This window comes from Rhinoraja longicauda, chromosome 41 (assembly GCF_053455715.1).
Source record: "Rhinoraja longicauda isolate Sanriku21f chromosome 41, sRhiLon1.1, whole genome shotgun sequence".
In the NCBI taxonomy this organism is placed as follows: domain Eukaryota; kingdom Metazoa; phylum Chordata; class Chondrichthyes; order Rajiformes; family Arhynchobatidae; genus Rhinoraja; species Rhinoraja longicauda.
Window position 1 is genome coordinate 6,559,463 of NC_135993.1, and position 27,464 is coordinate 6,586,926.

General features: G+C 49.7%; 1 protein-coding gene across 1 annotated transcript; it reads left to right on the forward strand.

Moving 5' to 3' along the window:
- Nucleotides 1–796: 796 nt before the first annotated feature.
- On the forward strand, nt 797–23,266 carry LOC144611745 (transmembrane protein 229B-like). The gene is made up of 2 exons (XM_078430978.1): nt 797–963; nt 22,066–23,266. Exon 2 carries the CDS (start codon nt 22,072–22,074, stop codon nt 22,609–22,611), a length of 540 nt encoding a protein of 179 aa, XP_078287104.1. The 5' UTR covers nt 797–963; nt 22,066–22,071; the 3' UTR covers nt 22,612–23,266.
- The last annotated feature ends 4,198 nt before the right edge of the window (nt 23,267–27,464 follow it).

A 27,464-nucleotide genomic window follows, 5' to 3' on the forward strand; every position in this document is an offset into this window, starting at 1 on the left:
GAATGGGGTACTGATTGTGGATGATCAGCCATGATCACATCGAAGGGCGGTGCTGGCTGGGCTGGAAGGGCTGAATGGCCCACTCCTGTACCTGTTGCCCATGTGTCCACGTGCCCATGTGTCCATGTGTCCATGTGTCCATGTGCGCGTGTGTCCATGTGACCATATGCCCGTGTCCATGTCCATGTGCCCATGTGACCATGTCAAGTCAAGTCAAGTCAAGTCAATTTTATTTGTATAGCACATTTAAAAACACATTTAATGTGCCCATGCGTCCGTGTCCTTGTGCCCATGTGTCCATGTGCCTATGTGCCGGGTCCATGTGCCCATGTGTCCATGTGACCATGTGCCTGTGTCCATGTGCCCATGTGTCCGTGTCCATGTGCCCATGTGTCCGTGTCCCCATGTGTCCATGTGCCCATGTGTCCATGTGTCCATGTGTCCGTGTCCCCATGTGTCCGTGTGCCCATGTGTCCGTGTGCCCATGTGTCCGTGTCCCCATGTGTCCGTGTGCCCATGTGTCCGTGTGCCCATGTGTCCGTGTCCCCATGTGTCCGTGTGCCCATGTGTCCGTGTGCCCATGTGTCCGTGTGCCCATGTGTCCGTGTGCCCATGTGTCCGTGTGCCCATGTGTCCGTGTGCCCATGTGTCCGTGTGCCCATGTGTCCATGTGCCCATGTGTCCATGTGTCCATGTGCCCATGTGTCCAACCTGCTGGGGACTGGACCACGTCGCCCCGCCTCCTCCTCCGCGTCCTCCGTGACGTCACGGCGCAATGTTTACGTTGCGTCCGGCGGGGAGGGAGGAAGGGATGGCAGCCTGAGCTCGCTGCCCATCCACCGCGCCGCCAGCCCGCCCGCCCGCTCCCGGGACAGCAGGAGGCCGCCCAGCCCCACGACAGTCGCCCCGGTCGGAGCCGAGCTGAAGCCCGCCGCCGGTTATTCGTCCATTGATCTCTCAAAGGTAACCGATGGAAGCGGGGACCTGCCGGCGGCCAGCAGGTTAGGTTGCGGACCGGCCTTCACCCCAGCAGGTTAGGTTGAAGAGCAGTCCCACCAGTGGGCAGCAGGTTAGGTTGTGGTTTGGCCATCACCACAGCAGGTTAGGTTGCACGGCAACCCACCGCCAGCAGGTTAGGTTGAGCACCGGCCTTCACCCCAGCAGGTTAGGTTGAAGAGCAAGTCCCGGCAGCAGGTTAGGTTGTGGTTTGGCCATCAGCCCAGCAGGTTAGGTTGAGGAGCATTCCCACCAGTGGGCAGCAGGTTAGGTTGAGGGGTATCCACCGTCTCCCAGCAGGTTAGGTTGAGGGGCATCCAGCATCTCCCAGCAGGTTAGGTTGAGGGGCATCCACCATCTCCCAGCAGGTTAGGTTGAGGGGCATCCACCATCTCCCAGCAGGTTAGGTTGAGGGGCATCCACCGTCTCCCAGCAGGTTAGGTTGAGGGGCATCCAGCATCTCCCAGCAGGTTAGGTTGAGGGGCATCCACCATCTCCCAGCAGGTTAGGTTGAGGGGCATCCACCATCTCCCAGCAGGTTAGGTTGAGGGGCATCCACCACCTCCCAGCAGGTTAGGTTGAGGGGCATCCACCATCTCCCAGCAGGTTAGGTTGAGGGGCATCCACCGTCTCCCAGCAGGTTAGGTTGAGGGGCATCCACCATCTCCCAGCAGGTTAGGTTGAGGGGCATCCACCATCTCCCAGCAGGTTAGGTTGAGGGGCATCCACCGTCTCCCAGCAGGTTAGGTTGAGGGGCATCCACCACCTCCCAGCAGGTTAGGTTGAGGGGCATCCACCATCTCCCAGCAGGTTAGGTTGAGGGGCATCCACCGTCTCCCAGCAGGTTAGGTTGAGGGGCATCCACCTTCTCCCAGCAGGTTAGGTTGAGATCCAGCCTTCACCACAGCAGGTTAGGTTGAGGGGCATCCACCATCTCCCAGCAGGTTAGGTTGAGGGGCATCCACCATCTCCCAGCAGGTTAGGTTGAGGGGCATCCACCATCTCCCAGCAGGTTAGGTTGAGGGGCATCCACGTTCTCCCAGCAGGTTAGGTTGAGGGGCATCCACCGTCTCCCAGCAGGTTAGGTTGAGGGGCATCCACCATCTCCCAGCAGGTTAGGTTGAGGGGCATCCACCGTCTCCCAGCAGGTTAGGTTAGGGAGGTAGTTAGTTGATGGTCGAATAGGGAAATCGGTGGGTAGGGGGTGAGGGGGACGGTGCCGACAACTGGTACGCAGTCAGAATATAGAAAGGTACAGCACAGGAACAGGCCCTTCGGCCCACAATGTCTGTGCCGAACGTGATGCCAAGACCAACTAGCCTCAACTGCCTGGATATGATCTGTATCTCTCTGTTCCCTACATAATCCATGTGCCTCTTAAATGGGGGAGTCCAGAACCAGGGGTCACACAGTTTAAGAATAAGGGGTAGGCCATTTAGGACTGAGATGAGGAAAAACTTTTTCGCCCAGAGAGTTGTGAATCTGTGGGATTCTTTGCCACTGAAGGCAGCAGAGGCCAATTCACTGGATGTTGTCAAGAGAGAGTTAGATTTAGCTCTTGGGGCTAACAGAATGAAGGGATACGGGGAGCAAGCAGGGACGGGGTACTGATTTTGGTTGATCATATTGAATGGTTCAAAGGGCCGAATGGCCTACTCCTGCACCTATTTTCTATGTTTCTATGACACTATCATATCTGCTTCCACCTCCTGGATAGGACAGGTTTAGAGGGATACTAGACCAAGTGGACCTGTTGGGCCCAAACCTCTCCTGCATTGGTGCAGCACCCTCCCCTCCCCCTCTCTCCTCCCTCCCCTCCCCCTTCCTCTCCCCCCCACTCCATCCCCCTCATCCCCTCTTATCCTCCCCCCTCCCTCCCTCTGCTCGCTCCACCCCCTCCCTCCCTCCCTAGGAGATAGATTTAAACTTTAAAATGTGAATAACCTTAAAAATATAACACCGATTTCAATGAAACCTCTTGCATTGGTACCAAAGGGACGATGGTGAGTAAGGTGGGCCTAAAATTGTCGCGCTATCGTGTATCAATTTGGCTGTAGTTCAGGAACAAACAAACAAGAGTTTTAGTATATAGAATGGGCCAAACGCAAGTGGAACTAGTGTAGATGAGACTTGTTGGTCGGTGTGGGCAAGTTGGGCCGAAGGGCCTGTTTCCATGTTGTATGACTATGACTCCCCTGGCAGCATGTTCCGGGCACCCACCATCCTCTGCGCAAAAAAAAACTTGTCCCCACATCTCCTTTAAATTTGCCCCTCTCACCTTAAAGCTGTGCACGCTAGTCTTTGCCCCTCTCACCTTAAAGCTATGCACGCTAGTCTTTGCCCCTCTCACCTTAAAGCTATGCACGCTAGTCTTTGCCCCTCTCACCTTAAAGCTATGCACGCTAGTCTTTGCCCCTCTCACCTTAAAGCTATGCACGCTAGTCTTTGACCCTCTCACCTTAAAGCTATGCACGCTAGTCTTTGCCCCTCTCACCTTAAAGCTATGCACGCTAGTCTTTGCCCCTCTCACCTTAAAGCTATGCACGCCAGTCTTTGCCCCTCTCACCTTAAAGCTATGCACGCTAGTCTTTGACATTTCTGCCCTGGGGGAAAAAGGGGCTGACTATCTGTACTATCTATGCCTCTCACAATTTTATATAGTTCTATCAGGTCTCCCCTCAACTTGTGCACGTCCTCGAGTTGAACATCTCCCAGCATCTCCTTATAACCTATCGATAATCCAGGCATCATATCGATAAACCTCTTCTGCACCCTATCCAAAGCCTCCACATCTTACATACATTGGGACGACCAGAACTACATGCCAATTGATTTGTGTGTTATAAGAGAGAACATTTATAGAGAGCCCACCAGCAGATTCGGGTTTTATGGTGCAATTGGTGGAGCTGTTGGCCCGCAGTTCCAGAGACCCCCTGTTCGATCCTGACATCCATGCTGCCTGTGCAGTTTGCACATTCTTCCTGTGACCGGCTGGGTTCATAAGTTCCTAAGTAGGAGTAGAAGTATGCCTTTCGGCCCATCGAGTCGACTGCGCAGGTAGACACAAAAAGCTGGAGTAACTCAGCAGGTCAACAGCATCTCTGGAGAGAAGGAATGGGTGACGTTTCGGGTCGAGACCCTTGGAGTCTACTGCGCCATTCAATCTTGGCTGATCTATCATTTCCTTTCAACCCCATTCTCCTGCCTTCTCCATAACCCCCTGAAACCCTTACCAATCAAGCATCTGTCAATTTCTGCCTTAAAAATACCCGATGATGGCCTCCATAGCTGTTGGCGGCAATTAATTCCACAGATTCACCACCCTTGGATTAAAGAAATTCCTCCTCATCTCCTTTCTAAAGGTGTGTCCTTTTATTCTGAGGCTACGGCTTCTGGTCCTAGACTCTCGCATCCACTTTTGTCTAGGCTTTTCACTATGTGTTAAGTTTCAATGAGGTCCCCCCCCTAATCCTTCTAAAAGGATGCTCTGGTTTCCACCTGCATCCGAACGTTATGCAGAATGGTGGGCTTATTGGCTACTGTAAAACCATGAAGATATTATGAGAGAGTGCAAAGAAACAGACACCTAGACTGTGGAAGGAGAGGAGAGAATCCTAAGAACAAGAAAGTGGGGGCATATGTGTAAGGGAGAGAGAAAGGGAATGATAAAGACTGAGAGAAGCGGAGAAATGCAGAGCATTCATAAAGCAATACACACACAGGGGAGAAAGCAAGGTGTGATGATATTGAGGGAAAAAGACAAGTAGACTCTTCACATGTGAAAGAGAGTGCTAGACGTAGAAGTCCTTGATCGGACTTTGCTGGCTCTACCCTGCACTAAACATTATTCCCTTATCATGTATCTGTGCACTGTAAATGGCTCGATTGTAATCATGTATTGTCTTTCCGCTGACTGGATCGCACGCAACAAAAGCTTTTCACTGTACCTTGGTACACGTGGCAATAAACTAAACTGTACAGAATGTGAAATATAGTGTGAGAGAATCAGAGAGTGAGAGATATAAAATGAAACAAGGAAGCGGGGACGGACAATGATAGGGGTAAAAAGTGAGAAGGGGAAATGTGAGAGAAACAAATCCAGAAAAGGGACCGACAAAGACAGGAAGAAAGTATCTTACTGAACAAAATTGACTGGGTAAATGTAAAAATTGTCCCTAGTGGGTGTAGGATAGTGTTAATGTACGGGGATCACTGGGCGGCACGGACTTGGTGGGCCGAAAAGGCCTGTTTCCGGCTGTATATATATGATATGATATGATGATAACAGGGAATGGGTGGTCGGTGCGGAGGGAATAAAACGGAGGGACAAAGTCATAGGAGAGTAATTTCCAGTAAAGGCGGCATGGTGGCGCAGCGGTAGAGTTGCTGCCTTACAGCGCCAGAGATCAGGGTTTGATCCAGACTACAGGTGCTGTCGGTACGGAGTTTCTGCCTTCTCCCCATGACCGCGTGAGTTTTCCCCGGGTGCTTCAGTTTACTCCCACAATGCAAAGATTTACAGGTTTGCAGGTTAATTGTGAAACAAAATTGTGAATTTTCCCCTCGTGTGTAGGATAGTGTTAGTGTACGGGGATCGCTGGTCGGCGCGGACTCAGTGGGCCGAAGGACCTGTTTCTGCAATGTACCTCTAATTTAAACTATAACTAAACATGAGACTGGGGTAAGGGAGATGTGGAGGGAGAGAGATAGGAAAGGGTGGGGGTAGAAAAAAAACAAGAGGATAGTAGAAAGACAGAAGCCCAGATATAAGGGATTAACTCGGGATGAGATTTTTGGAAGATAAAATTAATGTGGCCAGCAAGATACAGAGAGCGAAAATAAATAGATTAGTTTATTATTGTCCTGTGTACCGACCAGGATACAGGACCGACCAGGATTAGATTTAGAGATACAGCGCGGAAACAGGCCCTTCGGCCTACCGAGTCCGCGCCGCCCAGCGATCCACGCACATTAACACTATTCTACACACACTAGGGACAATTTTTACATTTACCTAGTCAATTAACCTACATACCTGTACGTTTTTGGAGTTAACCGAAGTGGGAGGAAACCGAAGATCTTGGAGAAAACCTACGCAGGTCACGGGGAGAACGTACAAACTCCGTACAGGCAGCACCTGTGGTCAGGATCGAACCTGAGTCTACGGCGCTGCATTAGCTGTAAGGCAGCAAGTCTACCGCTGCGCCACCGTGCCATGTTTGCATGCTATCTAGTCAAGAAGAAAGACTATACATGCATATAATCAAGCTGTTCACAGTGAAAAGTTAAAGGGTACAACATTTAGTGCAAAGACTAAACATTGAAAGTTCAAAGGTCTCTAGTGAGGAAGGTGGGAGGTCAGGACCGGACTCCAGCCGATGAGAGGAACATTCAGTTGCCTGATAACTGTCATATGAGGAAAAATTGAAAAGACTAGGCTTGTATTCACTGGAGTTTAGAAGGATGAGAGGGGATCTTATAGAAACGTATAAAATTATAAAAGGACTGGACAAGCTAGATGCAGGTAAAATGTTCCCAATGTTGGGGGAGTCCAGAACCAGGGGCCACAGTCTTAGAATACAGGGGAAGCCATTTAAAACTGAGGTGAGAAGGAACTTTTTCACGCAGAGAGTTGTGAATTTGTGGAATTCTCTGCCACAGAGGGCAGTGGAAGCCAAATCACTGGATGGATTTAGACAATAGACAATAGACAATAGGTGCAGGAGTAGGCCATTCAGCCCTTCGAGCCAGCACCGCCATTCAATGCGATCATGGCTGATCACTATCAATCAGTACCCCGTTCCTGCCTTCTCCCCATACCCCCTCACTCCGCTATCCTTAAGAGCTCTATCCAGCTCTCTCTTGAAAGCATCCAACGAACTGGCCTCCACTGCCTTCTGAGGCAGAGAATTCCACACCTTCACCACCCTCTGACTGAAAAAGTTCTTCCTCATCTCCGTTCTAAATGGCCTACCCCTTATTCTCAAACTGTGGCCCCTTGTTCTGGACTCCCCCAACATTGGGAACATGTTATCTGCCTCTAATGTGTCCAATCCCCTAATTATCTTATATGTTTCAATAAGATCCCCCCTCATCCTTCTAAATTCCAGTGTATACAAGCCCAATCGCTCCAGCCTTTCAACATACGACAGTCCCGCCATTCCGGGAATTAATCTAGTGAACCTACGCTGCACGCCCTCCATAGCAAGAATATCCTTCCTCAAATTTGGAGACCAAAACTGCACACAGTACTCCAGGTGCGGTCTCACCAGGGCCCGGTACAACTGTAGAAGGACCTCTTTGCTCCTATACTCAACTCCTCTTGTTACGAAGGCCAACATTCCATTGGCTTTCTTCACTGCCTGCTGAACCTGCATGCTTCCTTTCATTGACTGATGCACTAGGACACCCAGATCTCGTTGAACTCCCCCTCCTCCTAACTTGACACCATTCAGATAATAATCTGCCTTTCTATTCTTACTTCCAAAGTGAATAACCTCACACTTATCTACATTAAACTGCATCTGCCATGTATCCGCCCACTCACACAACCTGTCCAGGTCACCCTGCAGCCTTATTGCATCTTCCTCACAATTCACACTACCCCCCAACTTAGTATCATCTGCAAATTTGCTAATGGTACTTTTAATCCCTCCGTCTAAGTCATTAATGTATATCGTAAATAGCTGGGGTCCCAGCACCGAACCTTGCGGTACCCCACTGGTCACTGCCTGCCATTCCGAAAGGGACCCATTTATCCCCACTCTTTGCTTTCTGTCTGTTAACCAATTTTCTATCCATGTCAGTACCCTACCCCCAATACCATGTGCCCTAATTTTGCCCACTAATCTCCTATGTGGGACCTTGTCGAAGGCTTTCTGAAAGTCGAGGTACACCACATCCACTGACTCTCCCTTGTCAATTTTCCTAGTTACATCCTCAAAAAATTCCAGTAGATTTGTCAAGCATGATTTCCCCTTCGTAAATCCATGCTGACTCGGAACGATCCCGTTACTGCTATCCAAATGCTCAGCAATTTCGTCTTTTATAATTGACTCCAGCATTTTCCCCACCACTGATGTCAGACTAACTGGTCTATAATTACCCGTTTTCTCTCTCCCTCCTTTCTTAAAAAGTGGGATAACATTTGCTATCCTCCAATCCACAGGAACTGATCCTGAATCTATAGAACATTGAAAAATGATCTCCAATGCTTCCACTATTTCTAGAGCCACCTCCTTAAGTACTCTGGGATGCAGACCATCAGGCCCTGGGGATTTATCAGCCTTCAGTCCCATCAGTCTACCCAAAACCATTTCCTGCCTAATGTGGATTTCCTTCAGTTCCTCCATCACCCTAGGTTCTCCAGCCCCTAGAACATTTGGGAGATTGTGTGTATCTTCCTCAGTGAAGACAGATCCAAAGTAACGGTTTAACTCGTCTGCCATTTCTTTGTTCCCCATAATAAATTCCCCTGCTTCTGTCTTCAAGGGACCCACATTTGCCTTGACTATTTTTTTCCTCTTCACGTACCTAAAAAAACTTTTGCTATCCTCCTTTATATTATTGGCTAGTTTACCCTCGTACCTCATCTTTTCTCCTCGTATTGCCTTTTTAGTTAACTTTTGTTGCTCTTTAAAAGAGTCCCAATCCTCTGTCTTCCCACTCTTCTTTGCTATGTTATACTTCCTCTCCTTAATTAAGAGAGAGTTAGATAGAGCTCTAGGGGCTAGGTGGAATCAAGGGATATGGGTAGAAGGCAGGCACGGGTTATTGATTGTGGACGATCAGCCATGATCACAATGAATGGCGGTGCTGGCTCGAAGGGCCGAATGGCCTCCTCCTGCACCTATTTTCTATGTTCTATGTTTTTTTCTATGATAACTGCTGGGAAGAGACTGTTCCTGAAACTGGAGGTATGTGTTAAAGAGAAGGTAAAAGAAGTAAGGCAATAAGACTGAGAATGTGGAGAGAGAGATGTGTTCAGATGGGAAAAGCACAGAATTCGAATGGAGACAGAATGATATGCAAGTGCACGAAAGAATGGGAGGCAAGCTATTAAGGAGTAGTACAAAATGAAATAGAGGTGGGCAAGGTGGAAGAGAGACTCGACCATTTCCCCATTTGCAGGGTCAGACCTGCAACTCCAGGATCTTAAGCTGCTTTCGAGACGAGATGAGTTTGCAAGAATAATGGGGGTTTTTGTGGAGAAGGAAGTGAAGATGGAGATGGAGAAGTTGTGAATGAGGAAATGCCAGCCACAAATGCAGCAGAACGCAAAGTAGCACCGGCCAGAAGATTGCCGGAGCACAGAGATAACAAAGAGGAAGCCCAAAACGCCGTGGGATCGTGACAGAAGAAGACACAGAGCGCTGGAGTAACTCAGCAGGACAGGCAGAATCTCAGGAGAGCTTGGATAGGTGACGTTTCAGGTCGGGATCCTTCTTCAGACTGCAGAGCTTCAGAATTTTGACAGCGAGCTTGGCTAAACGCAGAGTCTTTTGCCCAGAGTAACGGGATCAAGAGCAAGAGGACATAGATTTAAGGTGAGGGGGGAAAGATTTCATGGTAACCTGAGGGGTAACTTTTTTACATGATGGGTGGTGGATGTATGGAACAAGCTGCCAGAGGAGGTAATTGAGGCAGGGACTATCGCAACGTTTAAGAAGCATTTAGACAGGCACATGGATAGGACAGGTTTGGAGGGATATGGGACAAACGCGGGCAGATGGGACTATTTTGGATGGGGATATTGGTCGGCGTAGGCATGTTGGGCTGAAGGACCTGTTTTCACGGTGTATGACTCTATGACTTGCTGACAGAATTAGAATAAACATTAAGGACAAGAGATCATTATAGGTGTAAGAAGGATAAGAGGTCGTTATAGGTGTAAGAAGGAACTGCCGATGGTGGTTTACACCTAAGATAGACATAAAACGCTGGAGTAACTCAGCAGATTAAACAGCATCTCTAGACAAAGGGAATAGGTCCACCTGCAGAAGGACCTCTTTGCTCCTATACGCAACTCCTCTTGTTATGAAGGCCAACATTCCATTGGCTTTCTTCACTGCCTGCTGTACCTGCATGCTTCCTTTCAGTGACTGATGCACTAGGGCACCCAGATCTACTCCAAAGACGTACAGGTATGTAGGTTAATTGACTGGGTAAATGTAAAAATTGTCCCTAGTGGGTGTAGGATAGTGTTAATGTACGGGGATCGCTGGGCGGCACGGACTTGGTGGGCCGAAAAGGCCTGTTTCCGGCTGTATATATATGATATGATATGATATGTCCCCTGTTCCTAACTTGACACCATTCAGGTAACTTGATTCTCAGTCAGTCGAGACCCTTCATCAGACTGAGAATCGAGGAGGGGGAGACTAGAGGTCCTGGCAATATCCTCATAAATCTTCTCTACCCGGACAGTGGGCCGAAGGGCCTTTTACCGTGCTGTATCTCTGAGAGAGAGAGGAAGAGGAATATTTAGGAAGGATTGAAAACCCGTGGGTTAGACAATAGACAATAGGTGCAGGAGGAGGCCATTCGGCCCTTCGAGCCAGCACCGCCATTCAATGTGATCATGGCTGATCATTCTCAATCAGTACCCCGTTCCTGCCTTCTCCCCATACCCCTTGACTCCGCTATCCTTAAGAGCTCTATCTAGCTCTCTCTTGAATGCATTCAGAGAATTGGCCTTCACTGCCTTCTGAGGCAGAGAATTTCACATTCACAACTCTCTGACTGAAAAAGTTTTTCCTCATCTCAGTTCTAAATGGCCTACCCCTTATTCTTAAACTGTGGCCCCTTGTTCTGGACTCCCCCAACATTGGGAACATGTTTCCTGCCTCTAACGTGTCCAACCCCTTAATAATCTTATACGTTTCGATAAGATCTCCTCTCATCCTTCTAAATTCCAGTGTATACAAGCCTAGTCGCTCCAGTCTTTCAACATATGATAGTCCCGCCATTCCGGGAATTAACCTAGTAAACCTACGCTGCACGCCCTCAATAGCAAGAATATCCTTCCTCAAATTTGGAGACCAAAACTGCACACAGTACTCCAGGTGCAGTCTCACTAGGGCCCTGTACAACTGCAGAAGGACCTCTTTGCTCCTATACTCAACTCCTCTTGTTATGAAGGCCAACATTCCATTGGCTTTCTTCACTGCCTGCTGTACCTGCATGCTTCCTTTCAGTGACTGATGCACTAGGACACCCAGATCTCGTTGTATGTCCCCTGTTCCTAACTTGACACCATTCAGATAATACTCTGTCTTCCTATTCTTACCACCAAAGTGGATAACCTCACACTTATCCACATTAAACTGCATCTGCCATGCATCCGCCCACTCACACAACCTGTCCAAGTCACCCTGTAACCTCATAGCATCTTCCTCACAGTTCACACTACCACCCAGATTTGTATCATCTGCAAATTTGCTAATGTTACTTTTAATCCCTTCATCCAAGTCATTAATGTATATTGTAAATAGCTGCGGTCCCAGCACCGAGCCTTGCGGTACCCACTAGTTACTGCCTGCCATTCTGAAAGGGACCCATTTATCCCCACTCTTTGCTTTCTGTCTGTCAACCAATTTTCTATCCATGTCAGTACCCTACCTCCAATACCATGTGCTCTAATTTTGCCCACCAATCTCCTATGTGGAACCTTGTCAAAGGCTTTCTGAAAGTCAAGGTATACCACATCTACCGGCTCTCCCCTGTCAATTTTCCTAGTTGCATCCTCAAAGAATTCCAGAAGATTAGTCAAGCATGATTTCCCCTTCGTAAATCCATGCTGACTCGGAACAATCCTGTTACTACTATCCAAATGCTCCGCAATTTTGTCTTTTATAATTGACTTTTATCTTCCCCACCACTGATGTCAGACCAACTGGTCTATAATTTCCCGTTTTCTCTCTCCCTCCTTTCTTAAAAAGTGGGACAACATTAGCTACCCTCCAATCCACAGGAACTGATCCTGAATCTATAGAACATTGGAAAATGATCACCAATGCGTCCACAATTTATAGCGCCACCTCCTTAAGTACTCTGGGATGCAGACCATCAGGCCCTGGGGATTTATCAGCCTTCAGTCCCATCAGTCTACCCAACACCATTTCCTGCCTAATGTGGATTTCCTTCAGTTCCTCCGTCACCCTAGGATCTCTGGCCACTAGAACATCTGGGAGTTTGCTTGTATCTTCCTTAGTGAAGACAGATCCAAAGTACCGGTTCAACTCGTCTGCCATTTCCTTGTTCCCCATAATAAATTCCCCCGCTTCTGTCTTCAAGGGACCCACATTTGCCTTGACTATTTTTTTCCTCTTTACATACCTAAAAAAGCTTTTACTATCCTCCTTTATATTATTGGCTAGTTTACCTTCGTACCTCATCTTTTCTCCCCGTATTGCCTTCTTAGTCATCTTCTGTTGGTCTTTAAAAGAGTCCCAATCCTCTTGCTTCCCACTCTTCTTTGCTTTGTTGTACTTCTGCTCTTTTATTTTTATGCTGTCCTTGACTTCCCTTGTCAGTCACGGGTGCCTCTTACTCCCCTTGGAATCTTTCCTCCATTTTGGGATAAATTGATCCTGCAACTTCTGCATTATTCCCAGGAATACCCGCCATTGCTGTTCCACAGTCTTCCCTGCTAGGGCCTCCTTCCAGTCAATTCTGGCCAGCTCATGCCTCTGTAATCCCCTTTGCTATACTGTAATACTGACACTTCCGATTTTCCCTTCTCCCTCTCAATTTGTAGAGTAAAACTTATCATATTGTGATCACTGTCATATTGTGAATCTGTTAGAAAAATTCCACAATGACCATTAATTTCACTTCTCCAGAGGTGTGCCAAACGGACAGAAATGTCTTTGCAGGTTCTAAGTAGCTCCTGGAGATTTGGGGATCTCCAAAGTTGAGGGGCCATTGAGAGACAGACATAGCATCAGCACCGTGCTAAGGGCGGCATGGTGGCGCAGCGGTAGAGTTGCTGCCTTACAACACTTGCAGCGCCATAGACCCGGGTTCGATCCCGACTAGGGGTGCTGTCTACGGAGTTTGCACGTTCTCCCCATGACCTGCGTGAGTTTTCTCCGAGATCTTCGGTTTCCTCCCGCACTCCAAAGACGTGCAGGTTTGTAGGTTAACTGGCTTGCTAAAATTGTAAATTGCCCCTAGTGTGTGTAGGATAGTATTAGTGTACGGGGATCGCGGGCCGAAGGGCCTGTTTCCACACTGTATCTCTAAACTAAATGAAACCATTGGAGGAAGCGGATGGAGAGAGAACGAGATCAAAGATTAAATTGCGTTGCGGCTAAAAGTACGTGGGTTCCCATAACAACGCTGTTTATCAGGAGGAAGTGACCCGAAAAGAGAAGTTGTTTAAGACGTGTTAATTGAACATTGTGGTAGACAGTGGTATTTCCTGCCAACTCTCTCTCTCGCTCTCTCTCTCTCTCTCGCTTCACTCTGTCAAAAAGGTAAAGACTCTAAATAATTCAGCAAACGTTTACAATGTTCGAATTGGCGTAAATTGGAAATGTGGTTAAAAAAGGGCGGCACGGATGGCCGAGCCCCTGGCTCGCAGTGCCAGAGAATTGGGTTCGATCCTGACCTCGGGTGCTGGCAGGACAGCAAGGGCCAAGACGTGCAGATTTGTCAGCTAATTGCCTTCTAGCCTTCAAGACATTCTTGCCATAGAGGGAGTACAGAGAAGGTTCACCAGATTGATCCTTGGGATGGCAGGACTTTCATATGAAGAAAGACTGGATAGACTAGGCTTATACTCGCTGCAATTTAGAAGACTGAGGGGGGATCTTCATATCATATCATCATATATATACAGCCGGAAACAGGCCTTTTCGGCCCACCAAGTCCGTGCCGCCCAGCGATCCCCGTACATTAACACTATCCTACACCCACTAGGGACAATTTTTTTTTTTTACATTTACCCAGCCAATTAACCTACATACCTGTACGTCTTTGGAGTGTGGGAGGAAACCGAAGATCTCGGAGAAAACCCACGCAGGTCACGGGGAGGACGTACAAACTCCTTACAGTGCAGCACCCGTAGTCAGGATCGAACCTGAGTCTCCGGCGCTGCATTCGCTGTAAAGCAGCAACTCTACCGCTGCGCTACCGTGCCGCCCTATATCTTATTGAAACATATAAAATTCTTAAGGGGTTGGACAGGCTAGATGCGGGAAGATTGTTCCCAATGTTGGGGAAGTCCAGAACTAGGGATCACAGCTTAAGGATAAGGGGGAAGTCTTTTAGGACCGAGATGAGAAAACATTTCTTCACACAGGGAGTGGTGAGTCTGTGGAATTCTCTGCCACAGAAGGTAGTTGAGGCCAGTTCATTGGCTATATTTAAGAGGGAGTTAGATGTGGCCCTTGTCGCTAAAGGGATCGGGGGGTATGGAGAGAAGGCAGGTACAGGTTACTGAGCTGGATGATCAGCCATGATCATATTGAATGGCGGTGCATGTTCAAAGGGCCGAATGGCCTACTCCTGCACCTTTTTTCTATGTTTCTATGTTTCTATTGCCTTGGTATCATTGTAAATTGTCCCCAGTGTGTGTAGGATAGTGTTAGTGTGCGGGGATCGCTGGTCCGCGCGGACTTGGTGGGCCGAAGGGCCTGTTTCTGTGCTGTATTTCTAAACTAAACTAAACCCGCGCGTCTTTGGAGTGTGGGAGGAATCTGGAGCACCCGGAAAATACACGCGCGGTCGTAGGGAGAACGTACAAACATTGTACAGACAGCACCCATAGTCAGGATGGAACCCGGGTCTCTGGCGCTGTAAGGCAGCAACTCTACCGCTGTGCCCTGTGAAGCCCACCTTTTGAGAGAAGCAATTGTTCCTTGAGCCCGCTTTGTTCTGAAACTATACCCCATATACCTTCATAAGGGGAAACATGTTTCCAGTATCCACCTTCAGATGCCCCTCACCGTAATTCCTTTGATCTCCAGTAAACGACCACTCTGCTCAACCAATCTTTGGGAGACAAGAATAGTTTGAAGACAAAAGAGACTCAGGACACCAGAGTCTGGATCAACAGCAGAACACTAGAAAACTCAGTGGGTCAAGCAGCAACTGTGGTGGCAAAAGGGTGTCAGTCACTGGTTCAGGGGAGCAGGAAGGAAGGGCCGGTAGGTAGCAGTATGGAGGAGGGGAGGGATGGAGGCTCAGACTTTACCCATGGAACCAGAGATTCGAGGGATGATGGACTGATGGATCTGGGTGGTGGAGGGAGGGGTTGGTGATTTGGGGAGTTCCTGCAGCAAAGCCTCATCTCCAACCTCTCCCCATCTGGCTCCATCTATCGCCTATCCACCCCTCCCAACCTCCACCTGGTCCTATCCGCCCATCTTCTCCAGCGGTATGATTTCGCTTGGGCAGCTTACACCCCAGCGGTATGAACATTGACTCTTATTTTCCCTCTCTCTCCATCCCTCCCCCTGTCCCAGTTCTCCGACCAGTCTTACTGTCTCCGACTACATTTTATCTCTGTTTGCTTTGGTGTTACCTTCTCCCAGCCAACAATCATCTAGGCTACATTTTCTTTGGTCTCCATTCCCTTTGTCCTATTTTCACACCTTACACATCCTTACCTATACACTTCCTTATCTATGTACCTCCGTCTCCTCTGACATCAGTCTGAAGAAGGGTCTTGACCCGGAACATCACCCATTCCTTCTCTCCAGAGATGCTGCCTGACCCGCTGAATTACTTCAGCATTCTGTGTCCATCTTCGGTTTAAACCAGCGTCTGGAGTTCCTTCCTACACATCTTCTCCCCTTCCATTTCCACATCTCACCAACTAATCTATCCCACTTCCCATCCTCTGCCACAAACTGGTAACCTTTCTTGTTCCCCCCCTCCCCCCCCCCCCCCCCCGAGTCTTGATAGAAACATAAAAACATAGAAAATAGGTGCAGGAGTTGGCCATTCGGCCCTTCGAGCCTGCACCGCCATTCAATATGATCATGGCTGATCATCCAACTCAGTATCCCATACCTGCCTTCTCTCCATACCCCCTGATCCCTTTAGCCACAAGGGCCACATCTAACTCCCTCTTAAATATAGCCAATGAACTGGCCTCAACTATAACATAACAGGTATAACAGGTATAACAGAGCTTTATTTGTCGTTCGGCACCGAAGTACCGAACGAAACTACATAGCAGTCATAGAAAAAAAGAACACAAGACACATGACCCCAACACAAACGTCCATCACAGTGACTCCAAACACCCCCTCACTGTGATGGAGGCAACAAAACTTCCACTCTCTTCCCCACGCCCACGGACAGACAGCTCGTCCCCGACCGACCCCACAGTCCCTGCACCGGGCGCTGAAACGTCCCGCGGCCGAACCGGGCGATGAAAGGCCCGCGACCAAGCCTTGCGCAGCTAAGTCCAGTGGCCGAGCCGCACCGGGCGATGTAAAGTCCCGTGGTCGAGCCGCACCAGCGATGTTAAGTCCCGTGGCCAAGCCGCACCGGGCGATGTTAAGTCCCATGGTCGAGCCGCACCGGGCGATGTTAAGTCCCGTGGTCGAGCCGCACCGGGCGATGTTAAGTCCCGTGGTCGAGCCGCACCGGGCGATGTTAAGTCCTGCAGTCGAGCCGCACCAGCGATGTAAAGACCCGCAGCCGAGCCACACCGGGCGATGTTAAGTCCCGTGGCCGAGCTGCACCGGGCGATGTTAAGTCCCGCAGTCGAACCGCACCAGCGATGTAAAGTCCCGCGGCCGAGCCGCACCGGGCGATGTTAAGTCCCGCGGCCGAGCTGCACCGGGCACTGTTAAGTCCAGCGGCCAAGCCGCACCGGGCGATGTAAAGTCCAGCGGTCAAGCCGCACCGGGCGATGTTAGGCCCCGCAGCCGAGCCGCACCCCGCGCCGTGAGGAAGAGAAAAGTTCCCCCCCCCCCCCACACCACCACCCCCTCCCACACATACACAACCAAAAAAATATACCTTCTGTGGCAGAGAATTCCACAGATTCACCACTCTCTGTGTGGAAAAAAACTTTCTCATCTCGGTCCTAAAAGACTTCTCCCTTATCCTTAAACTGTGAACCCTTGTTCTGGACTTCCCCAACATCGGGAACAATCTTCCTGCATCTAGCCCGTCCAACCCCTTAAGAATTTTGTAAGTTTCTATAAGATCCCCCCTCAATCTTCTAAATTCCAGCGAGTACAAGCTGGATGCAGGGTCTGTACCCGAAATATCGACATACATCTTTTCCCTCCTCAGATGCTGCCTGACCTGTTGAGTTCTTCTGGAGTCGTGTTTTTATTTTGGAAGACATTGCTCTCATGCGAAGAATCAATGCGGTTGAGAGGCATTTGTGGAGCTGCACCTGAGTTGTGATGGCGGAGTGTAATGGAAACCAGACCTGGTGTTTGGCAAAGGGGGGGGGAGAGGTGGTGCTGGTGGATATTGTAATAAGGTTTGAAAATAATGGGTCAATCGCTGGAGGGAGAAATACACACGACTTGCAGAAAAGATCAAAGAACAGAACGTAAATGTCACTGAAGAAGGGTCTCGACCCGAAACATTCACCCATTCCCTCTCTCCTAGATGCTGCCTGACCTGCTGAGTTACTCCAGCATTTTGTGATACTGTGGCGGATCAGGCCACTCCTCGGGTCAGCCCCCTCGTTACGTGACGGACAGGTGAAAGGGGTTAAAAGCCAGACCAAGGGAAGGCGTGGTTCATCCCTTGGAGAACTACGCTGTGGGCACCAGCTCACAGCCTAATAAAGAATCTAACAAAACACTGCCTGGCGTCTTGCCTTTTCTCTGGCCTCCGCCAGGCCACTACATTGGTGACCCCGACGTGATTTGAACACGCAGCCTTCTGACGCCTGGGGCATGACCCACCTCTTCACTGTGGTAGATCGCTTCACGCGGTGGCCGGAGGCCATTCCGCTGGCAGACACCTCGACGGCCACCTGCGCGCGGGCCTTGGCGGCGCACTGGATCGCCCGGTTCGGGGTACCACTGGACATTACATCCGACCGGGGGCCACAGTTCACTTCGGAACTGTGGTCGGCCATGGCAAGACTCTTGGGTGTCAGCCTACACCACACTACGGCGTACCATCCACAGTCGAACGGGTTGGTGGAACGCTTTCACCGCCAGCTGAAAGCTGCCTTGAAGGCTCGGCTCACGGGCCCAGACTGGGTGGACGCCCTGCCGTGGGTTTTGCTGGGGATCCGCACCGCACCCAAGGAGGACTTGGCCTCCTCCTCCGCCGAGTTGGTGTACGGGGCCCCCTTGACGGTTCCCGGGGACTTCATCCCACCAGCGCACGGTCGAGTGGAGCAGCCTTCTGACGCCCTGCAACGTCTTCGGCAGACGGTGGGCAGGCTGGTACCTGTGCCCACATCACGTCATGGGACATTCCAGCCACACGTCCCTGCCGCTCTGGAGGACTGCCAGTTCGTGTTCCTGCGCAGGGACGCACACCGATCACTTCTCCAGCGGCCGTACGAGGGCCCCTTCCGGGTCCTACAACACGGCTCGGCCACATTCGTTCTGGACATGGGGGGTCGCAGAGAGACTGTTTCGATCGCACGGCTGAAGCCGGCACACGTGGACATTGATCGGCCGGTGCCGGTTGCACAGCCCCGCCCGCGCGGTCGCCCCCCGTCCAAGCTACCCCCTCCAGTGTCTGCTACGACCCCTCCACCTGTCGGTCAGTCGCCGGTCCCTGCGCCGGTCATGGTGCGCACCCGGGCTGGTCGCCTCGTGCGCCCTCCTGTCCGTTTTGTACCTCCGGTTCTTGGGGGGGGTCCTGTGGCGGATCAGGCCACTCCTCGGGTCAGCCCCCTCGTTACGTGACGGACAGGTGAAAGGGGTTAAAAGCCAGACCAAGGGAAGGCGTGGTTCATCCCTTGGAGAACTACGCTGTGGGCACCAGCTCACAGCCTAATAAAGAATCTAACAAAACACTGCCTGGCGTCTTGCCTTTTCTCTGGCCTCCGCCAGGCCACTACAATACCTTCGATTTGTACCAGCATCTGCGGTTATTTTCCTGCACCTCAATGACCTAATCTTGCAGCTCGTTCCATACACCCCCAGCATATGTGTGAAATGGTTGCCCCACAGATTCCTATTAAATCTTTATAACTTCATGGTTGGAGAATCAACCTCCTCTACATTCTCCTCCAATGCAAGGATATCCCTTATTAAATAATAGCCAAGTCAAGTCAATTTTATTTGTATAGCACATTTAAAAACAACCCACGTTGACCAAAGTGCTGTACATCAGTTCAGGTACTAAGAACGAACATACAATGGCACACAAACATCACAGCACATACATAAACAGTTCACAGCGCCCCCTCAGAGGGCCTCAAACGCTAATAGGAGATAATGGAACTATGGGTTAATCTGGGTGTGGTGTCATCAACAAACCCTGTAAAGACATTCTTGCCATAGAGGGAGTACAGAGAAGGTTCACCAGATTGATTCCTGGGATGGCAGGACTTTCATATGAAGAAAGACTGGATAGACTCGGCTTGTACTCGCTGGAATTTAGAAGATTGAGGGGGGATCTTATAGAAACTTACAAAATTCTTAAGGGGTTGGACAGGCTAGATGCAGGAAGATTGTTCCCGATGTTGGGGAAGTCCAGAACAAGGGGTCACAGTTGAAGGATAAGGGGGAAGTCTTTTAGGACCGAGATGAGAAAGTTTTTTTTCACACAGAGAGTGGTGAATCTGTGGAATTCTCTGCCACGGAAGGTAGTTGAGGCCAGTTCATTGGCTATATTTAAGAGGGAGTTAGATGTGGCCCTTGTGGCTAAAGGGATCAGGGGGTATGGAGAGAAGGCAGGTACGGGATACTGAGTTGGATGATCAGCCATGATCATATTGAATGGCGGTGCAGGCTCGAAGGGCCGAATGGCCTACTCCTGCACCTATTTTCTATGTTTCTATGCATGTTGAAGCAAGAGCTGGAGTCATTCAGCACAGAAACTGGCCTTTTAGCAACTCATCCACACCGACCAAGATGCTGCATCTAAGCTAGTCCCATTTGGCCGCATTTCGACCATATCCCTGTCAACCTTACCTGTCCATGTCCCTGTCCAAGTGTCCTTTAACTGTTGTACCTACCTCAATGACCTATGTCACTGAAGAAGGGTCTCGACCTGAAACATCACCCATTCCCTCTCTCCTAGATGCTGCCTGACCTGCTGAGTTACTCCAGCATTTTGTGATACCTTCGATTTGTACCAGCATCTGCAGTTATTTCCCTACACCTCAATGACCTAATCTTGCAGCTCATTCCATACACCCCCAGCATATGTGTGAAATGGTTGCCCCACAGATTCCTATTAAATCTTGCCCCCTCTCACCTAAAATGCTGGTCGGCACGGTGGCGCAGCGGCAGAGTTGCTGCTTTACAGCGAATGCAGCGCCGGAGACCCGTGTTCGATCCCGACTACGGGCGCCGTCTGTACGGAGTTTGTACGTTCTCCCTGTGACCTGCGTGGGTTTTCTCCGAGATCTTCGGTTTCCTCCCACACTCCAAAGACATACACATATGTAGGTTAATTGGCTTGGTAAATGTAAAAATTGTCCCTAGTGGGTGTAGGATAATGTTAGTGTGAGGGGATCGCTGGGCGGCGCGGACCCTGTGGGCCGAAAGGACCTGTTTCCGCGCTGCATCTCGGGAGAGAAGGAATGGGTGAAGTTTCGTGTTGAGACCCTTCTTCAGACTGATGTCAGGGGAGGGGGCGGGACAAAGTCGGAGATAGTAAGGCTAGTGGGCAAACTGGGAAGGGGGAGGGGATAGAGAGAGAAAGCAAGGGCTATCTGAAGTTAATGTTCATACCGCTGGGGTGTAAGCTACCCAAGCGAAATATGAGGTGCTGTTCCTCCAATTTGCGCTGGGCCTCACTCTGACAATGGAGGAAACCCAGGACCATGAAAGGTCAGATTGGGAATGGGAGGGGGAGTTGAAGTGCTGAGCCACCGGGAGATCAGGTTGGTTAAGACGGACTGAGCAGAGGTGTTGAGCGAAACGATCGCCGAGCCTACGCTTGGTGTCGCCGATGTAGAGAAGTTGACACCTGTGTTTTTGTAAACTACCCAAGCAAAATCTTTTTATACTCGGTACAGGACAATGTACCAAATGTTCTCATTTTTTGTACTCCTTATCTCACACAATAAAGCCAGCATTCTATCTGACTTCCTAATCATCTAGCCCCTCCACTCTACCCACTATGTAGTCCACACTACGTTGGAACTTTGTTTTCCAACATGCCACCAGTAAATTTCTCCTCAAAAGCTTCAGTCCTTTTTATCTGTCATTAATGTAGACTTGTGTGCTTCTTCAAAATACTCCAAATTCACCGGATAAATAAGCAAGCCATCATGGTGGCACAGAGGCGGCACGTGGCCCAGTGGTAGAGTTGCTGCCTTACAGCGCCAGAGACCCGGGTTCAACCCCGACTACAGGCGCTGTCTGTTCTCCCCGTGACCGCGTGCTCTAGTTCCCTCCTACACTCCAAAGACGTACAAGTTTGTAGGTTAATTGACTTCGGTAAAAATCGTAAATTGTCCCCAGTGTGCAGTGGTGTACTCAAGCAGAATTAGACCATTCGGCCCATCCAGTCCATTCCGCCATTCAATCGTGGCTGACCTATCTCTCCCTCCTAATCCCATTCTCCTGCCTTCTCCCCATAACCCCTGACACCCGTACCAGTCAAGAATATTTCGATCTCTGCCGTAAAAATATCCATTAACGTGGCCTCCATAGCCTTTTGTGGCAAAGAATTCCACAGATTCACCACCCTCTGACTAAAGAAATTGCTCCTCATCTCCTTCCTAAAGGAACGTCCTTTAATTCGGAATGAATGGCCTCTGGTCCAAGACTCTCCCACTAGTGGAAACATCCTCTCCACATCCACTCTGTCCAGGACTTTCACTGTTCGGTAAGTTTCAATGCAGTCCCTCCCCCTCGTCCCTCTGAGCTCCAGTGAGTACAGGCCCGGTGCTGTCGAGCGCTCATGGTATGTTAACCCACTCATTCCTGATCTCTGTCTGTGCAGGTCTCGATGCAACATAAAGAGGCCAAGAGGATGGTGGGAGCGCTGGAACCTCTTGGAGCCCTTTCCCGCTGGTACCTCTACGCCATCCACGGATACTTCTGTGAGGTCATGTTCACGGCCGCCTGGGAGTTTGTCATCAATTTCAACTGGAAGTTCCCGGGAGTTACCAGCGTGTGGGCTCTGTTCATCTACGGCACGTCCATCATGGTGGTGGAGCAAATGTACCTGTCCCTCAAGAACCGGTGCCCAGGTCTGGTGAGGTGCCTCATCTACACACTGTGGACCTACGTCTGGGAGTTCTCCACGGGCCTCATCCTTCGCCAGTTCAACGCCTGCCCCTGGGACTACTCCCAGTTCGACTACGACTTCATGGGGTTGGTTACTCTGGAGTACGCAGTGCCCTGGTTCTGCGCCTCCATTATAATGGAGAAGCTGGTGATCAGGAACACCCTGTGTCTGCGGTTCGATGAGAATGGGGAGCCGCGCTCTCCCTCCGTTGCCCCAGCTACACTGTGGGACCACTTGACGCTGAGGAAAGAGGAGTGAAGTGGGCGTCCTTGCGCTGAATTCGATGCTTTCCAGAGCTGGCCCAGGGACAACCATCCAGACCGTTTGTTTTTGTACCTTCAGGAATAGCTTTATCAGGAGTTCAGGCTCCAGTGTTCTGTGACCTGGTCGATGCACTCTGTGTGGTGTCCACACCGCTAGTGCATGCAGTGATTATCGGCAAGTATTTTATCATCATGGCTCAAGCCAGCGGATCACCAGATGTGTTTATACTAATTTATTTCAGCTCCTTAAATCTCTTAACTAACCTCCACAAATCAGTCGCTGCTTTTGGGGAGTTGCTCTGCTACTCTGTGACACACCCCCCCCAGGGGTTTGTGGAAGTGGCCACAAAGCCCGTGCAAAAGTCGCACCTAAAACCCTTTTGCTTCCTTGCAGCTTCTTTGCAATAATTCACCCTCAGATTGTTCGAGAGCAGTGGTGGCAGGGGATACGTACGACTGCGTCGAACTCTCTCTCTCTCTCTCTCTGCGGACGAGATACGATGCCACCACAGACGGGACACTGTGTGCTCTTGGACGTTGAACCTCAGCGCGGAAGCCACGCGTGCCCGATTGTTGTCCGAGGGCTGCTATCACTTCCACCGCCTAATTAAACATTGCTGCAGTTGTTTCAATAAAACCCATCAAGATATCGCTGACACACTGTTTCCACCATTCACTCTTGGTCCCCTCAAGGCACTCGGTTTCTCAATCTAATGCATGTTGGACGGATGTGGATGTAGTGTACCAGGGGGTACAGCTCCCTTAAATGCTGTCTCCCACTGAGGCACAGGCTCCACAGATACTGACTGTCATTGGGGGGTTACAATAGACAATAGGTGTCTAGACGATTACTAGGTTAATTCCCGGAATGGCGGGACTATCATATATTGAAAGACTGGAGCGGCTAGGCTTGTATACACTGGAATTTAGAAGGATGAGAGGAGATCTTATCGAAACGTATAAGATTATTAAGGGGTTGGACACGTTAGAGGCAGGAAACATGTTCCCAATGTTGGGGGAGTCCAGAACAAGGGGCCACAGTTTAAGAATAAGGGGTAGGCCATTTAGAACTGAGATGAGGAAAATGTTTTTCAGTCAGAGAGTTGTGAATCTGTGGAATTCTCTGCCTCAGAAGGCAGTGGAGGCCAAATCTCTGAATGCATTCAAGAGAGAGCTAGAATGATCAGCCATGATCACATTGAATGGCGGTGCTGGCTCGAAGGGCCGAATGGCCTCCTCCTGCACCTATTGTCTTTTGGTGCATGAGGAGGCCATTCGGCCCTTCAAGCCAGCACCGCCATTCAATGTGATCATGGCTGATCATTCTCAATCAGTACCCCGTTCCTGCCTTCTCCCCATACCCCCTGACTCCGCTATCCTTAAGAGCCCTATCTAGCTCTCTCTTGAATGCATTCAGAGAATTGGCCTCCACTGCCTTCTGAGGCAGAGAATTCCACAGATTCACAACTCTCTGACTGAAAAAGTTTTTCCTCATCTCCGTTCTAAATGGCCTACCCCTTATTCTTAAACTGTGGCCCCTGGTTCTGGACTCCCCCAACATTGGGAACATGTTTCCTGCCTCTAACGTGTCCAACCCCTTAATAATCTTATACGTTTCGATAAGATCTCCTAAATTCCAGTGTATACAAGCCTAGTCGCTCCAGTCTTTCAGCATATGACAGTCCCGCCATTCCGGGAATTAACCTAGTAAACCTACGCTGCACGCCCTCAATAGCAAGAATATCCTTCCTCAAATTTGGAGACCAAAACTGCACACAGTACTCCAGGTGCAGTTACAGCAGCTTACAGGTCCCCAGGTTGCACGGAACTGGGAAGCCTGGACTTCCCATCTGGCTGTGATAGTTATTGCTCATTAAAATTCCTCATATCTGCCAAAGACCTTTGGTCACGAATAAGGTTTCAGGTCCTGTGTGGGAAGGAACTGCAGATGCTGGTTTAAACTGAAGATAGGCACAAAATGCAGCCCAGGTGTCCAGGCAGAAATGGGCTCAACTGGGGAGATCTCAAAAGAACCGCCAACAACCGAGTGAGGTGGAGGACATTTGTCAATGGCCTGTGCTCCCTAGAGGAGCAAAGGGCTTAAGAAGGCGGCACAAAATGCTGGAGTGACTCAGAGGGACAGGCAGCGTCTCTGGAGAGAAGGAACGGGTGACGTTTTGGGTCGAGACACAGTCTGAAGAAGGGTCTCGACCCGAAACGTCACCCATTCCTTCTCCAGAGATGCTGCCTGTCCCGCTGAGTTACTCCAGCATTTTGTGCCCATCTCCAGCAATGCTATGGTTCCTCACAGTGGAATTTCACTGCATTGCATGCTACCATTTATTCTCAACAGTGCCTGGCAGTTATGGATACCCCTCTCTGTGGGGATAGGACCTCGCTTGCCAATTCCCCCATGTCTTGTATCTGACACTAAGATCCCTCTTTCCACACTCCATTGAGTATGGGCCCATCTTGTTCAATCTTTCTCCGTATGTTAACCCCTTCAACTGAGCGAACCTTCTCTACTTTCCCTGCAATGAAATATATCCTCTGATAAAAATGGTCTAATGGGCCACTCAGTCATGGGTAACTGGGGACGGATCATAGAAACATAGAAAACAGGTGCAGGAATAGGCCATTCGGCCCTTCGAGCCAGCACCGCCATTCAATATGATCATGGCTGATCATCCAGAATTAGTACCCCGTTCCTCTTTTCTCCCCATATCCCTTGATTCCGTTAGCCCGAAGAGCTAAATCTCACTCTTGAAAACATCCAGTGAATCGGCCTCCACTGCCTTCTGCGGCAGAGAATTCCACAGATTCACAACTCTCTGGGTGTGAGATGTTGGCCTTGCTCGTGAGGCCCATTGCTGAAAGATGAAGTTAAACAATATGGCGTCAAAGCCAGGCATCTCTTTGTGTGGTGCTCCCCAAAGTGGATCTGCTATCATTTATCACAATTGCTCCCACTCTATTATATCTTTATTTCAACAGTTGCATTTCTTACACTAACTGTGGCCGGCACAGTGGCGTAGAGGTAGAGTTGCTGTCTTACAGCACCACAGACCCAGGTTCGATCCTGACTACAGGTACTGTCTGTACGGAGTTTGTACGTTCTCCCCGTGACCTTCGTGGGTTTTCTCTTGAGATCTTCGGTTTCCTCCCACACTCCAAAGACGTACAATTAACGCAGGTTAATTGGCTTGGTAAAAATGTAAATTGTCCCAACTGTGTCGGACGGTGTTAATGTGCGGGGATCGCTGGTCGGTGCAGACTTGGTTTGCCGAAGCACCTGTTTCCGCACTGTGTTTCTAAACTAAACTAAACTATGCACTAGGTTCTTTTTAATCTCCTCTCAGCACTAAACGTTTATACCCTTTATAGAAACATAGAAACGTAGAAAATAGGTGCAGGAGGAGGCCATTTAACCCTTCAAGCCAGCACCGCCATTCATTGTGATCATGGCTGATCATCCACAATCAGTAACCCATGCCTGCCTTCTCCCCATATCCCTTGATCCCACTAGCCCCTAGTGCTCTGTCTAACTCTCTTTTAAATTCATCCAGTGAATTGGCCTCCACTGCCTTCTGTGCCAGAGAATTCCACAAATTCACAACTCTCCGGGTGAAAATGTTTTTTCTCACCTCAGTTTTAAATGGCCTCCCCTTATTCTTAGACTGTGTGGCCCCTGGTTCTGGACTTCCCCTAACATTGGGAACATTTTTCCTGCATCTAGCTTGTCCAGTCCTTTCATAGTTTTATACGTCTCTATAAGATCCCCTCTCATCCTTGTAAACTCCAGCGAATACAAGCCCAGTCTTTCCAATCTTTCCTCATATGACAGTCCCGCCATCCCGGGGATTAACCTCGTGAACCTACGCTGCACTGCGGCAATAGCAAGAACGTCATTCTTCAAATTATGAGACCAAAACTGCACACAATATGTGCGAGTTTATCCTGTATCTATACACTGTGGATGGCTTAGACAATAGACAATAAGTGCAGGAGGAGGCCATTCGGCCCTTCGAGCCAGCACCACCATTCAATGTGATCATGGCTGATCATTCTCAATCAGTACCCCGTTCCTGCCTTCTCCCCATACCCCCTGACTCCGCTATCCTTAAGAGCTCTATCCGGCTCTCTCTTGAATGCATTCAGAGAATTGGCCTCCACTGCCTTCTGAGGCAGAGAATTGCACAGATTCACAACTCTCTGACTGAAAAAGATTTTCCTCATCTCCGTTCTAAATGGCCTCCCCCTTATTCTTAAACTGTGGCCCCTGGTTCTGGACTCCCCCAACATTGGGAAGATGTTTCCTGCCTCTAACGTGTCCAACCCCTTAATAATCATAAAATTGTAATCATGTGGAGCCTTCTCGCTGACTGAATAGCATGCAACAAAAAGGCTATTCACTCGGTACCAATAATAAACTAATCTAAACTCTGGGCTTTCACTATTGAGTTGGAATCTAACCTCCTCCCCCCCTCCCCTCACTGTGCAATGCTGGGGTCTGACCCTGCAGACCAGAGCCTTTGTCATGGGAAGCAGATGTTTAGCGACCTTGGGAGAATAGGCGTCTGTGACCCTGGAACCTGTGACCCTAAACCCACGCGGCTGGGCTTGACATGAATTCAGAGGTGGGGCGACATTAGCTTCACATGCACCCAAGTAGTCTCCGCGCTCTGGCTCTTGACTGCCTCCTCCTGGCCGCCGCAGGTTCTTCACTCACTGCAGGCTCCCCCTCTCAGTTGTCCAGAAGTTCGAAACCAAGGGCCTGCAACTCCTCCGGTTATGTTGGTGGTGGACCGTCGGTGTAGGTCAGCGTGAAATGAAACGACAGGAAGGTAC